This window comes from Anser brachyrhynchus (genome assembly GCF_964034855.1).
Source record: "Anser brachyrhynchus genome assembly, chromosome: 12".
NCBI classification, from domain to species: Eukaryota; Metazoa; Chordata; class Aves; order Anseriformes; family Anatidae; genus Anser; species Anser brachyrhynchus.
In genome coordinates, this window is record NC_137707.1 from 2836313 (window position 1) to 2849985 (window position 13673).

Genomic DNA, 13673 nt, shown 5'->3' on the forward strand with positions numbered 1-13673 from the left:
GCCGGGAGGTGCACGCGGTGGCCGGGCGCTGCCGTCCTGCTTCCCCCCCCCCGGGCTTTTCCTCCCGGCTGCAGGGACACAGGGATCAGCCCCCAGCAGGTGCACGCGGCTCTGCCACGCTCAGGGCACGCGTGGGGATGTGCTCCATCCCAAACACGTCTCGCTGTGCGAGGGGACCTGGACGGGGCCTCCAGAGCATCCCTCATCACCACGGGGCCGGGCACGTCGGTCCCCATCAGAGGGGCCAAAGCACAAAGGAGCCCCAAAGCCACAGGGGCCGGCTGGGCCGTCCCGGCTCGCTCCGTGCCCAGGTCTGCCCGCAGGGTATTTTTTTTTTTTTCCCCCCCCTTCTTTCTTTTTTTTTTTTTCCCCCCCCTCCTCCTTCAGGGTCTCAGCTGTTAATTACATTTGCCTGTCAGCCCCGGCTGCTAATCTGCTATCGCCGAGCGGAAAGCGGGAGGTCAGAAAACAAAGGTGACACCATCACACTGTGCCTCTTGTCATCTCCAATCCAGATTAGTTTCATTGACTAACTCCTGGCTGAATACCGCCAGTTAATTATAACGATCACAAGCCCTCCCGTTTAAAGCCACACAGCGAGAATTAAGGTTCTGAAGTAAGACTTTAGCTTCATTAATTGCCGGGCTCATTGTGATGGTATTGATTGTTAACGCTATCGCGTGGTGAGTAATGGCTTCCCAGCTCAGAGGGGATTAGGCTGCTAATTGTTGTTGGCCTTGCGCTGACAAGATAGACTTCAGTGGGTGTCAAATCCGTATCGGCTGCCTCCTTTGTCGCGGGCAGCCTTTCTCTCCCCGAGCCTCGCCGCTCTCCAAATGAAAGCGATTCGGAGCGACTCGGGAATAATTAATGAGGCGGCGTGGCCAGCAGCGCGCTGCTCCGCTCGTCCTGCCCCCGGCGCCGCTCCCCTGCTCTGCCGAGCATCCTCCAGGGAGGGGGCTCGGGGCGATCCTGCCCCCGTCCTGCCTCCCCCTGCGCTCCCGGCCCCATCCTGGTGCTGGGCTTCGAGGTGCTGAGGGCGCGCCGGGCGCTCGGCGGGGGGAAAGGAGCCGCCTCGCGTACTGGGGGGCCAGCTGGTGTGCTGGCGGGGCGAGCAGCCAGCTTGCACACCTGCGGGGCGAGCAGCCAGCCTGCACGCTCAGGGGAGCCGACGCGCGTGGCTGCAGGGCACGGAGCCATCTTACGTGCCGCCTGGGCACCGAGCCGGCGTGCGCGCTCAGGGCAGCTGGCGTGCGTGCTCAGGGAGCTGACTTGTGCGCTCACAGGGCAAGGGGGTGGCTTGCACGCTGCAGGGAGCCAGCTTGCACGCTCATGGAGCGAGGATTTGGCTTGCAGGGAGCCGGCTTGCACGCTCGCAGGGCGAGGGGCCAGTTGCCTGCACAAGGGGACCGCCTTTCCAAGCTTGCAGGGCCACGAGGCGCCTCGCACGCTCAGGAGAGCAAGCTTGCACACTCCAGGCAGCCGGCTTGCACACATCCATCCGCGCCAAGCGCCGTGCCAGGCTGGGCAGGATTGTCACCTCCCCGCTGGCGTCCTGCGCCGGCGGCTTTGGCCACCCCTGGGCGGGCAGCGGCCGGTCCCTGCTTTTGTAAACCCCAAACCACATTTTGGTCCCGATTCCCAGCCCCGGGGGGAGGCCGCCACCAGCCTCCTGCAGCTGGGGCTGGTCCCGGCTGGGGGGGGGGGGGGTTTCTGTGCTGGGGGGGGTTGCAGCGGAGCACCCGGAGGCTCGCCATGCCCTGCTTAGCGTGGGGTTGGCGTTGCTGATCCAGCTCGGCGTTCCTCCCCGCGCCGCGCTCTCCGCTTTTAATTCCCGTTTTCGGAGGGGTTCATTTCTCCCTCGCACGTACCGCCGGCGTCCCCGGGGGTGGGAGTGATTTCGGATACAGACGTCTCATGCAAATAAAGCCCAAGCCTTGCCCAAGGGTTACGGGGAGCGACTCGTTCGTCCTCCTGCCCCGGCTCGCGCTCGGCACCTTTGGGCTGGCACCGCCTCGGTGTCGGCGCACGGCCCCGGCAGGATGCTCGCCCTTGCCCCCGGGGGCTGGGCTGGATTTCCCGGCGTAATTAGCCGGGTTTCACCTTGCCTTTCCCGGCGCCTCGTAGGGCGGCTGTTTGCAGCCGGGTTTCCAGAGCGATGGGAACGAAACCCCAAGGAAAAACCGGGCACCCCCCTGCTGCCACCTGGCGCTGCCAGGGGGGTCCCCAGGGCGAATAGCCCCCCCCCCTCGCCCCTCCAGATGGGGAAGGTGGTTTTGCTGCCTAACTTTCTGCCTTTTTCCCCCTTTTTTTTTTTTCTTCCCGTTCCCAGGGTCCTCGATAAGCAGCGAGTCGTCGCCGGTCTCGTCGCCGGCCACCAACCACAGCTCGCCCGCCAGCACGCCCAAGCGCGGCCCCATGGGCCCCATCATCGTGCCCCCGGGGGGGCACAGCGTGCCCAGCACGCCCCCCGTCGTCACCATCGCCCCCACCAAGACGGTCAACGGGGTCTGGAGGAGCGAGGGCAGACAGGTACGGCTGGGCCGGGTGCACGGGGGGGTGCCCGTCCCCAAAAAAACACGGGGGCGGCGGCGGCACGAGGCGTAGGGTCCCCATCTCCATCCTCGCCACGGCGCCACCCGGGGCTGTCCCTCTTTTTTCCCCTCTCCGCCCCCCCCCCGCCACGTCCCCAGGCTGCCAGCAGGAGAGGAAGGCAGCAGAGGCGGAGGGGAAGGAGCTTGGGGGGGGGGAACCGACGATGATGGGGACGCGCCGGCTAATTAAGAAGCATCGTTAGTGGTTCTCTCCTCTCCTCTCGCATGTTACGAGCAGATTCCCGGGGGGATTATGCCACTTGGAAAGACTAATTAAACCACAAAGCGGGGAGGCGATGGGAGGGGACGGGGAGACGCCGAAGGCGGGGTGGGGGGGAAGGAACAAAACGAAATCCCCGGGCGCTCGAAGGGGCGTGGGGTGCCCGGGTGCCGCCCGCCCCGCCGTGCCCCCCCTTTCCCCGCATCCCCTCGGCCTCCTCTTCCCAAGTGACCCTGGAGGAATATAGGTTAACCGAGCGTACTTTATTGTCTGGCAGAGCCGCGCTCGCAGCGTGACGCCCCGAGACGGGGGGGGGGGAGGTAATTAGAGCAGAGCCTGGCGCGCACAATGAGCCCTGATGCGCTCGGCGGGGGCCGCCGGGGGGACGCCCTTTGTGCCCGCTGCGGTCACCTTGGGACCGTCCCCGACGGCCGGGGGGGGGGCCGCACAGGGATGCACTGGGGCTCCTCTGGGAGGAGACGAGATGAGGAAGAGTCTGGTTCCCGCTGCTCCCGGCTTGTCCCCAAATTCCCAGCTCGCGGCCCCCGCCAAGGGTCCCCCCGGCCTCGCCAGGGGTCCCCCCTGAAGCTGGGGGCGGTGCGAGCACCCTTCATCCCGGGGTGGAAATTGGGTGCCTGCCTAAAAGTGGCTGATGCTGGGCGGTGGGATGGGGGGTGCTGATGCCACCCCCTCCGCGGGGCTGGCCTGGCCACCCTGCGTTTTGGGGCCGCTGGATTTACACCGGCTGTGCCGCTTCGGGCGCCGTGGGTGCCTGCATCCTCCCCGGGTGATGGAGAGCTCTGGAGAACAGAGCTGCCTCGAAATCCCCCGGCAGGTACAACGTGTCCTGCCACCAGCCTGGCCCCAGCACCAGCACACTTTCTCCAGCTGCGTGCCCCTGACGGAGCCCCCCCCCAGGCCCCAGCCCCTCCTATAACAGCACAGATGCTCCGTGGCTGCTCCCGAGGACCTTGGCACCGGCCCTGCCGGCGGGACCCCATCCCCTGCAGGGGTCCCCGCCGTCCCCTAACGCTCTTCTCCCCCTTTCCCTTCCAGCAAGAAGCGGGGTCGCGAGGCAGCAGCAGCAGCAGCAGCCGCGAGCGCCTCATCTCTGAGCCCCCCCTGGCGCAGGAGAAGGCGGGGGGCCCCTCGGTCCCCTCGCACCTCCTGGGGACGCCGTACTCCTTCGGGCTGCCCCCCAGCTCCGTGGTCCAGGACTCCCGCTTCCCACCTCTCAAGTGAGTCCGCGGGCGATGGGATGGGCACGGGATGCGGGATGCCCCCCAGGTTCGGGGGGGACACGATATCTCCCTGCTCCTCACCGTCCCTTTTCTCCCCGGCAGCCTGCAGCGCCCCGTCCACCACGTGGTGCCCCCCAGCGCCGTCACCGAGGACTACCTGCGCAGTTTTCGGCCCTACCACACCGCCGAGGACCTCCGCATGTCCTCCCTGCCGCCCCTCGGCCTCGACCCGGCCACGGCGGCCGCCTACTACCACCCCAGCTACCTGACCCACCACCCCTTCCCGCACCCTGCCTTCAGGTGGGCATCGCCCCCGTCCTTACCAATCGCGGGGGCGCTGGTGCTGGGAGACCGGGGGAAGGATGAGCACCTCGGACCCCCCCCAGCTCCGTGCCCCTCACCTGGCGTAAAGCTCCCGTGCCATGAGCTGCAACCCTCCAGGATGGCTTTTCTCCCCGTTACGGACATTTTGGGGTTCTGCACCCCGCTGAGCATCCCTTCCCCCCCTCCCCCCGCAGGATGGACGACTCGTACTGCCTGTCGGCGCTGCGCTCCCCCTTCTACCCGCTGCCGGCGCCAGGCTCGCTGCCCCCCCTGCACCCGTCGGCCATGCACCTGCACCTCTCGGGCGTGCGGTACCCCGCCGAGCTGTCGCACTCCTCGCTCTCGGCGCTGCAGTCGGAGCGCATCTCCAGCCTCGCCGCCGAGAGGTGAGCGGCCGCCGCGGCTGCGGGGCTGGGACGGGAGCCCCCCCCCCCGGGGGGGATGCTAACAGGCACCCACTTCGGGGGGGGGCGGTTTTTTTTTTTTATTATTTTGGCTCTTCTCCCCAGGCTGCAAATGGACGAGGAGCTGCGGCAGAGGGAGCGGGAGCGCGAGAGGGAGAGGGAGAAGGAGCGGGAGCGGGAAGCCGACCGGGAGCGGGAGAAGGAGCGCGAACGGGAGCGGGAGCGCGAGAAGGAGCTGGAGAGGGAGCGCGAGAAGGAACGGGAGCGGGAGCTGGAGAGGCAGAGGGAGCGCGCCCGCGAGAAGGAGCTGAGCATGGTGAAAGCCATGGAGGGCCCCTTCCTGCCCATGGCCGAGCTGCACGGGCTGCGGGGCCACCCGGCCGAGGAGCGGGGCAAGCCGTCGGAGCCGCTGGCGCCCGGCAGGGCAGGTAACGTCCCCGCGGGTGGCGGCGGGGCCGGGGTGAGCCCGTCCCCTCGTCCCCTTTCCCCTCTCCAGATGGCAAAGCCGAGGGGGTCGGGGACCGTCTGAGCGGCGGGGGCCAGCTCGGGCCGCAGCCTGGCTGTGCCGGCTGCCAGCTCGCCGTGCCAAAAGCCCAGCTGCCGCGGCGCGCTCGGCGGGGCCGCTGCGGAGCGCCGGGGCTGTTGGAGAGGCGCCGCGGGGTTTGTGCCGGCTGCCTTCACCTGGGCACGCCAAGCAGCTGGGCTGGCAGCGGGCGGGCAGCCCCCTGCGCGGCGCCGGGGGGGAGCGGGGGGGGCTTCGTGCTGTCGGCCCCCGTTACCTTACACCTGCAGGGCCGCTCCCCGAAACGCCAAGGCGGGGTTTGGCGTGCGCCCTCCCGACGCTCCGGCTCCCCTTTGTGCCCCCCCCTGCAGAGAAACTCAAGGACTCGGTGCTGCCCACGCCGAAGCCCATCCAGCACCCGCTGCACCAGCCGCCGGCCTCGCACCACCCCGTGCCCAGCCTCATCCCCAACCACAACGTGTTCCCCCTGCCCGGCAGCAGCGCGGCCACGGCGCTGCTCATCCACCGCACCAACGAGGAGGAGAAGTGGCTGGCGCGGCAGCGCCGGCTGCGCCAGGAGAAGGAGGACCGCCAGTCCCAGGTCTCCGAGTTTCGGCAGCAGGTGCTGGAGCAGCACCTCGACATGGGGCGCGCCCCGAGCCAGCCCGAGCCCGAGCACCGCCCGGAGAACCCCAGGTAGGGCTCCTGCTCTTAAACCCTGCCCAGGGCACACTCTCCAAATTAATTTCGACCCTTCCCGAGGACGGAGGTCGCCCCTTTCTGCGGTCCCTGCTCCCGTTTTTCATCTTCCCGAACGTCTAGTGGGGTTTTTCCCGTACTGCAGCCATTCCTGCTGCCGGTCCCCGTGGCTGCGCGCCCCCCCCCCAGGAGCTGGCTCAGGCTCCCCGTTAGCTAGCTGAGACCCCACCTCTCTCCCACCCGCCGGGCGAGCAGAAGCGGTTCCTTTTGCCCGGTGCCAGCAGGTCCCCGCCGCGCGGTGCCAGCCGGGCCGGCTGCGCTGGCAGCTCCGGCCGTCGCCGGTGCCCGACATCTGCGCGGCGGCAGGCGGCGAGCCCGGGAGGTGGCCGGGGGCCAGCGGCGAGCGGCCAGGTGCTGCCGAGGCGGCGGCACCGCTAATTGCAGCTCGCCCCCTAGCACAGCCCTCGCCCCCAAAGCTGCTCCCCCTGCAGCATGCCGAGGCGAGGGGGGGCACCCCGTGCCACCTCCCCCCCCCTGGGCTCAATGCGGGTTTTCTCGCTTGGTTGCTGAGCGCTCCGGCACTGCAGGCTCCTCCGGGCGGCTGTGCTGCTGGCTTCCATTGTTATTTTTGGGTATCAAGGGGATTAGCGCAGCTAATCGAGTATAACAAGGAGCGGATTGCGGGGCTGCATAATGGCAAGTGCCTGCTGCAGCCGCCCGCCCCGAGCCGCGCGTCCCTCTCCGAATGGGGGAGGAGAGAGCAAGGTCACCCTGAGCACGGCAGCACGTGGGGGCGGGCGGCCCCGTCCCCATCCCCGTTGCGATTCCCATCCCCGTCCCCATCCCTGTCCCTATCCCCATCCCTGTCCCCATCCCCGTTGCTATTCCCATCCCCATCCCCATCCCCATTACTTTTCCCATCCCTGTCCCTATCCCCATCCCTGTCCCCATCCCCGTTGCTATTCCCATCCCCGTCCCCATCCCTGTTGCTATTCCCATCCCTGTCCCAATCCCCATTAAGTTTTCCCATCCCCGTCCCCATCCCCATTGCTATGCCCATCCCCGTCCCCATCCCCATTGCTATTCCCATCCCCGTCCCCATCCCCATTACTTTTCCCATCCCTGTCCCCATCCCCATCCCCGTCCCCATCCCCATCACTTTTCCCATCCCCATCCCCGTTGCTCTTCCCATCCCTGTCCCCAAACCAGCACCCCGCACAGCCCCACCAGGGGCTGCCGGTGCCCCCACAACCGGTCCATACGCCACCAAACAGCCTGGCGGGGAGGGGCAGGGACCGATTTTGGCCAGGACAGGGGATGCTTTTGGTCGGAGGAGACGGGTCCCGTGCGCCGCGGGTGCCTCGTGCCGGGGCTCGGTGGCGCTGTGCCACGGCTGGCGGTGCTGAGCCGCGCGCTGCTGCGCTGCGTGGAGGGCCAGGGCGCTCGAGCGGAAAAGCGTTAAGCGCCCAGCTCCGGCGCATGAAATATTTATCCTGCTAACAGCTCTGCTCCTTCCCAGGGTGTTCAGGGGAGGTTTTGCCGGGGTGTCCCTCTTTGTGCGGCGAGAGCAGGGTGGTGTGGGGTGCCCGTGCTGTCCCAGCCCCGTGGTGGGGTCCAGCCTGGGGTCCCCTGCCCTGCGCCCCAGCGCACCGACCCGGCTGTGGGAGCTGTGCTGGGGGGCGAGGACGTGGGCAGCCCCCGCGTGTCAGCTGCGGGGACAGGGTCCCCGGGGGGGGGAACAGCCCGAGGCCTTCCCCTTGTCCCTCTGGGCTGTGGCGCAGGAGGGGCTGAGCATGGCGCAGCGGTGCCGCGGTGCTCCCGACCTCTGCAGTCGGTCCCGCAGCCCCACGTGCACCAAACCCCATTCCCAAACCCACCTGGGTCGGCCTAACTGGTGCATTTCTACCCCAGAATCCGGTTGCAGACAGGGTTTGGTTTTTTTCTGGGTGCAGCATCCCACTCCTCAACTCCCCATCCCTCCCCTCACCTCTCCATCCCTCTCCTCACCTTTACACCCTACCCCTCACCTCTCCACCCTCTTCCTCACCTCTCCATCCCACTCCTCACCTCTCCATCCCTCTCCTCACCTCTCCATCCCTCCCCTCACCTCTCCATCCCTCTCCTCTCCCCGCAGGTCAGGACCAAGCCGCCACGAGCCGAGCATCCGGGAACCGGGGCAGCACTTCGGCGGCCCACCGCCGCTCATCTCCCCCAAGCCCCAGCACCACCCTATCACCACATCCCTCTGGAACCCCGTCTCCCTGATGGAGAGCCCCCCCGACCCTCCCCGGCGCCTCCCCGAGCCCCACGCCCTCCACGGCCACCCGGCCCCCTTCGAGCCCAGCCGCCAGGGCATCCCGCTGGTGAAGGTGGAGCGGGTCTTCTGCCCCGAGAAGCTGGAGGACGGGGCGAGGAAAAGGGAGGCGCTGGAGAAATACCCCCCGCCGCGGGAGCCCGGCGCCCCCGAGCACGGGGGCTTCGCCCACGCGCCTTTCCTGGCCGAGCTGGAGAAATCCACGCAGAGCATCCTCAGCCAGCAGAGACCCCCGTTAGCCCCAGCCACCCCCTTCGGCGAGGCCGCCAAGCCCAGCTCGCCCTACAGAGCCCCCCCGCCCCGCGCCCAGGACCCCATGTACATCTACGACGAGTTCGTGCAGCAGCACCGCAGGCTGGTCAGCAAGCTCGACCTGGAGGAGCGCCGGCGGAGGGAGGCCCGTGAGAAAGGTGAGGTGGGGGCTTGCAGTGCGCTGGGACCCCCCCCCGGGGGGCAGCGGGACCCCCTGTGGGGGCGGCCACGGGGGTCCCCCGGGGATGCCGGCAGCCCAGCACGGCGGCGTGCGGTGCGACGGCTCCTGAAAGCCCAAATCAGAGCGGCTCGGTAAATCCTCCGCTGGAGACATGGCCGATTAATAAATGATGAACCGAGGCTAATAAGCTGCTTTAAATATTAATAGGGCTGGGCGAGCGGGGAGGAGGCGTCGGAGCCCGGTGTGGGGCAGGTGTTGCCGTGCCCGCTCCAGCGGGGATGGGGCAGCTGCCTGGGGTCCCAGCGTGCCCCCCAGGGCTGACGCCAGCCTCTTCCCCCCCCCCCCCCCCAGGTTACTACTACGACCTGGACGACTCCTGCGATGACAGCGACGAGGAGGAGGTGCGGGCACATCTCCGGTGCGTGGCCGAGCAGCCCCCGCTGAAGCTGGACACGTCCTCCGAGGTACGGCCACGGCACTCCGTGGTCTGGGTCCTCTGTCCCTGGGGGGCAGCTGCATTGCCCTGATGGGTGGGATGGGGATGGGATGGGATAGGGTGGGGATGGGGATGGGACGGGTTGGGGATGGGATGGGGATGGGGATGGGGATGGGTTGGGGGTGGGGATGGGGATGGGATGGGATGGGGTGGGGATGGGGATGGGATAGGGTGGGGATGGGGATGGGATGGGGATGGGGATGGGGATGGGGATGGGGATGGGGATGGGTTGGGGGTGGGGATGGGGATGGGATGGGATGGGGTGGGGATGGGGATGGGATAGGGTGGGGATGGGGATGGGGATGGGGATGGGGATGGGGTGGGATGGGGATGGGATGGGGATTGGGATGGGATGGGATGAGGGTGGGGATGGGATGGGATAGGGATGGGGTCGGGGTTGGGATGGGGATGGGATGGGGATGGGGATGGGATGGGGATGGGATTGGGATGGGGATAGGATGGGGAGAGGATGGGAATGGGGATGGGAATGGGATTGGGATGGGGTTGGGGTTGGGGATGGGGTGGGGTTGGGGATGGGATGGGGATGGGATGGGGTTGGGGATGGGATGGGGATGGGGATGGGGATGGGGATGGGGATGGGGATGGGGATGGGGATGGGGATGGGTTGGGGGTGGGGATGGGGATGGGATGGGATGGGGTGGGGATGGGGATGGGATAGGGTGGGGATGGGGATGGGATGGGGATGGGGATGGGGATGGGGGTGGGATGGGGATGGGATGGGGATTGGGATGGGATGGGATGAGGGTGGGGATGGGATGGGATAGGGATGGGGTCGGGGTTGGGATGGGGATGGGATGGGGATGGGGATGGGGATGGGATGGGGATGGGATTGGGATGGGGATAGGATGGGGAGAGGATGGGAATGGGGATGGGAATGGGATTGGGATGGGGTTGGGGTTGGGGATGGGGTGGGGTTGGGGATGGGATGGGGATGGGATGGGGTTGGGATTGGGATGGGGATGGGATGAAATGAGGGTGGGGATGGGATGGGATAGGGATGGGGTTGGGGTTGGGATGGGGATGGGATGAGGACTGGGATGGGGACTGGGATGGGGACGGTGCTGTGCCAGTCTGGAGGTAACCCTGCTCCGCTGTCCCCTGGCGCCCCAGAAGCTGGAGTTCCTGCAGCTCTTCGGCCTCACCACGCAGCAGCAGAAGGAGGAGTTGCTGAGCCAGAAGCGGCGGAAGCGCCGGCGGATGCTGCGGGAGAGGAGCCCCTCGCCGCCGACGGTGCAGAACAAGCGCCGCACGCCCTCCCCGCGCCTCCCGCTCTCCACCCGCTACAGCCCCGACGAGATGAACAACAGCCCCAACTTCGAGGAGAAGAAGCGGTTCCTCACCATCTTCAACCTCACGCACATCAGCGCCGACAAGAGGAAAGGTAACAGCCATGCCCCGCGCCGAGCTCGGCGGGGCCCCTCTCCTCCTGCCGCGGGGGGGTGCCACGTCGCCCCACAGGTGGCCGGGAGCTTGCCCCGCTGAGCAGAGGCTACACTAAACCTCAGCTTCCCATGCGGCAGACAAGGAGAAGCTGGTGGAGATGCTGCAGGCCATGAAGCAGAAGACCACGCCGGGCGCCGTGGTGGTGAAGAGCTCGCCGCGGGACAGCCCCAGCGGCCCCGCCGCCGGTGAGCCCCTCTTCCCCCTTCCTCGTGGCCAGCCGGGAGCATCCCTGCGTGACATCGGGGATGCAGGGCATGGTTTTCCAACCCCGTTCCTCCTCCCGCAGAGCCGCCGGTGCAGCCGCTGCTGCTGGACCCGGATAAGCCCGTGGGCATCGCCGGTGCCGTGCCCGAGAAGCCGGCGGAGCCGGGGCGCTTGGAGCAGCTGCGAGCCCCGGAGCTCCCCAGGGCTAAGGAGCTGGCCGCCGTGGCCACCGAGAAGCCCCGGCTGAGCGACGGGCACGCCGGGAAGAAGGCGCTGAGCATCCTCAGCTACGTCCGGGGCCCCCTGCCCAAGGACATCCCGGTGCCGCTGTCCCACAGCGTGAACGGCAAGAGCAAGCCCTGGGAGCCCTTCATCGCCGAGGAGTTCGCCCACCAGTTCCACGAGTCGGTGCTGCAGTCCACCCAGAAGGCGCTGCAGAAGCACAAAGGTGCGGCGGGGGGCGCGGGGAACAGGAATCCCATGGGGGGGACACGGGCAGGAGACCCCCCCCCGAACCTCCCCAGTGGGTTGGCACCACCGAGGGCGCATCCTCGCGGGCTAATCCGCCCGTAACCCCATTCCCGGAGCATCCCGGTGAGTTGTCGCGGGACGGCACGGCTCCCGTGGTTGTAGGGGAAGGTAAAACGGCTGGGAAAGCGCGCCCGGTTTGCCGCCAGCCCCGTTAACTCTGATGCGCAGGAGGGAGGCAAAAAAAAGGGGCGCAGGCGTTGGCGGGCGGGGGCTGACGCTCGGTGCCCGCAGGGGGGACGGCGGCGCTGACGGCGGAGCAGAACCACAAGCTGGACGCCTCCATCCACTACAACATCCCCGAGCTGCAGGCTTCCAGCCGCCTGGCCCCGCACAACGGCACGGCCGAGGGGCCCCTGCCCCACCGGGCGCTCGCCCCGCCGCCGCCCCGGGACTCGGCCTCCGAGGAGGAGGAGGAGGAGGAGGAGGAGGAGGAGGAGGAGGAGGAGGAGGAGTGCCCCAGGCCCAAGTGGCAAGGGATCGAGGCAATTTTTGAGGCTTACCAGGAACATATAGAAGGTACGGTACAGAGGGTGTAGAATTTTGCTGCTTTATGAAATAAACAGGGGGTGGGGATGGGGGTAATGGGGATGCGTCGCCGTGCACGGACCCGGAGACCCCTTCCTGGCTTCCTGGCCAGCTTCGTCCCCAGGCACAGGAACCCAGATCTCGTTTCCCTGCCCGGTTTAGGGAGAAACATGTTGGCGTGGGGGGAGGCTGGAGGAGGCTGCGTCCTCCCTGGGAGGACGCGGGTGCCGGCAGGGAGTTGGGGGTTTTTGGGGCGCTCAGCCCGTCCCCGTGCCTTGCAGAACAAAACCTGGAGCGCCAAGTGCTGCAGACGCAGTGCCGGCGGCTGGAGGCGCAGCACTACAGCCTGAGCCTGACGGCCGAGCAGCTCTCGCACAGCATGGCGGTGAGTGGAGGGCGCCCGGCCTCCTGCCGTGTCCCCATCCTTCGGGGCAGCCAGCCTCTGCGGTGCCCCCAGCCTCTGCAGGGCCCCGTCCTCCTTTCGTGCCCCCGTCCCCCTGCAGTGCCCCCGTCCTCCACGGAGGCACCCATCCTCCTGCCATGTCCCCGTTCTCTGCAGTGCCTCCATCTTGCTATGGTGCCCCCATCCTCCCTTGGTTCCTCGTCCTCCTTTGGTTCCTCATCCTCCCTTGGTGCCCCCATCCTCCTTTGGTGCCCCCATCCTCCTTTGGTGCCCCCATCCTCCTTTGGTGCCCCCATCCTGTTTGGTGCCCCCATCCTCCTGCAGGACCCCATCCTCCTGTGGTGACCCCATCCTCCTGCAGTGCCCCTATCCTTTTGTGGTGCCCCCAGCCTCCAGTTCCCCATCCTCCTGCAGTGCCCCAGTCCTCCTTCAGTGCCTCCATCCTCCTTTGGTGCCTCCATCCTCCAGTTCCCCACCCTCCTGCAGCACCCCATCCTCCTTTGGTGCCCCCATACACCTGCAACACCCCCTTCTGCAGCGCCCCATCCTCCTTCGGTGCCCCTATCCCCCTTCGGTGCCCCCCACCCCGTGCCCCCACCTCTCACCCTCCCCCCCCTCCATGGGGCACCCAGACGAGCCCGTCCCCGCACCACAACCCCAGAGGCTGCCCATGCGCCCCCCCCGCCCCCCAACCGTGCCCTGTCCCCGCAGGAGCTGCGGACCCAGAAGCAGAAGATGGTCTCGGAGCGCGAGCGGCTGCAAGCGGAGCTGGATCACCTGCGGAAGTGCCTTGCCTTGCCCGCCATGCAGTGGTCTCGGGGTTATTTCAAGGGGTACCCCAGGTGACGCCCCCTGGGCTCGGCCGAACACATAGTCTAGAAATAATAATCTATTTTATTACCTTGAATATTTAATATTTTTCACTGGGAGGTTTGAAGCTAAAAAAAAAAAACAAAAAACAAAATTAAAAAAAAATAAAAATAAAATGAAAAAAAATAATAATAATAATAATAAATTTAAAACGGAGAATGTGCCATGCATGAAGCAAAAGGAAGGCGGGAGCCGGGCGCTGACCCCCCGTCCCCGTCCCCGGGGCAGGGCGCTGCGACCCCCCCCCCCCACCACACACACCCCCCAACACTTTATATAGCTTTTTTTTTTTTTTTTAATTAAAAAAAAAAATCCGATTAAAAAAAACTCCACCGACAACACTAAAGCCGGAGGAGCCCCGCGGGGCCGGTGGCGGGGCGGCCGCCGAGCGTGTCCCCCCCCTCCCCAACCTCCACCCCAAACGTTCCCCCCCCCCATCACCGCGGGGC

General features: G+C 67.1%; 1 protein-coding gene and 1 long non-coding RNA gene across 9 annotated transcripts in view; one reads left to right on the top strand and one right to left on the bottom strand.

The window, feature by feature from the left end:
- Positions 1-13350, top strand: part of GSE1 (Gse1 coiled-coil protein) — a 103026-nt gene extending 89676 nt beyond the window's left edge. For 4 of the 8 annotated variants that reach the window (XM_080552185.1, XM_080552188.1, XM_080552189.1 and 1 more), the window contains 14 exons: positions 2333-2532; positions 3871-4052; positions 4158-4355; positions 4574-4765; positions 4889-5211; positions 5657-5981; positions 8119-8708; positions 9083-9195; positions 10359-10629; positions 10754-10876; positions 10978-11343; positions 11658-11942; positions 12233-12336; positions 13066-13350. In XM_080552185.1, the coding sequence (XP_080408311.1) occupies positions 2333-2532; positions 3871-4052; positions 4158-4355; positions 4574-4765; positions 4889-5211; positions 5657-5981; positions 8119-8708; positions 9083-9195; positions 10359-10629; positions 10754-10876; positions 10978-11343; positions 11658-11942; positions 12233-12336; positions 13066-13200 (3407 nt within the window). In that variant the 3' untranslated portion in view covers positions 13201-13350. The remainder of the gene's footprint in view (positions 1-2332; positions 2533-3870; positions 4053-4157; positions 4356-4573; positions 4766-4888; positions 5212-5656; positions 5982-8118; positions 8709-9082; positions 9196-10358; positions 10630-10753; positions 10877-10977; positions 11344-11657; positions 11943-12232; positions 12337-13065) is intronic. The other 4 variants (XM_080552187.1, XM_080552190.1, XM_080552192.1 and 1 more) reach the window with 2 other exon arrangements.
- On the bottom strand, positions 5988-8191 carry LOC308176490. The gene is made up of 3 exons (XR_013938282.1): positions 8092-8191; positions 8032-8051; positions 5988-7991 (listed from the first exon to the last, which is right to left on the bottom strand). It is a non-coding gene; the product is annotated as an uncharacterized lncRNA (long non-coding RNA).
- Positions 13351-13673: the final 323 nt, after the last annotated feature.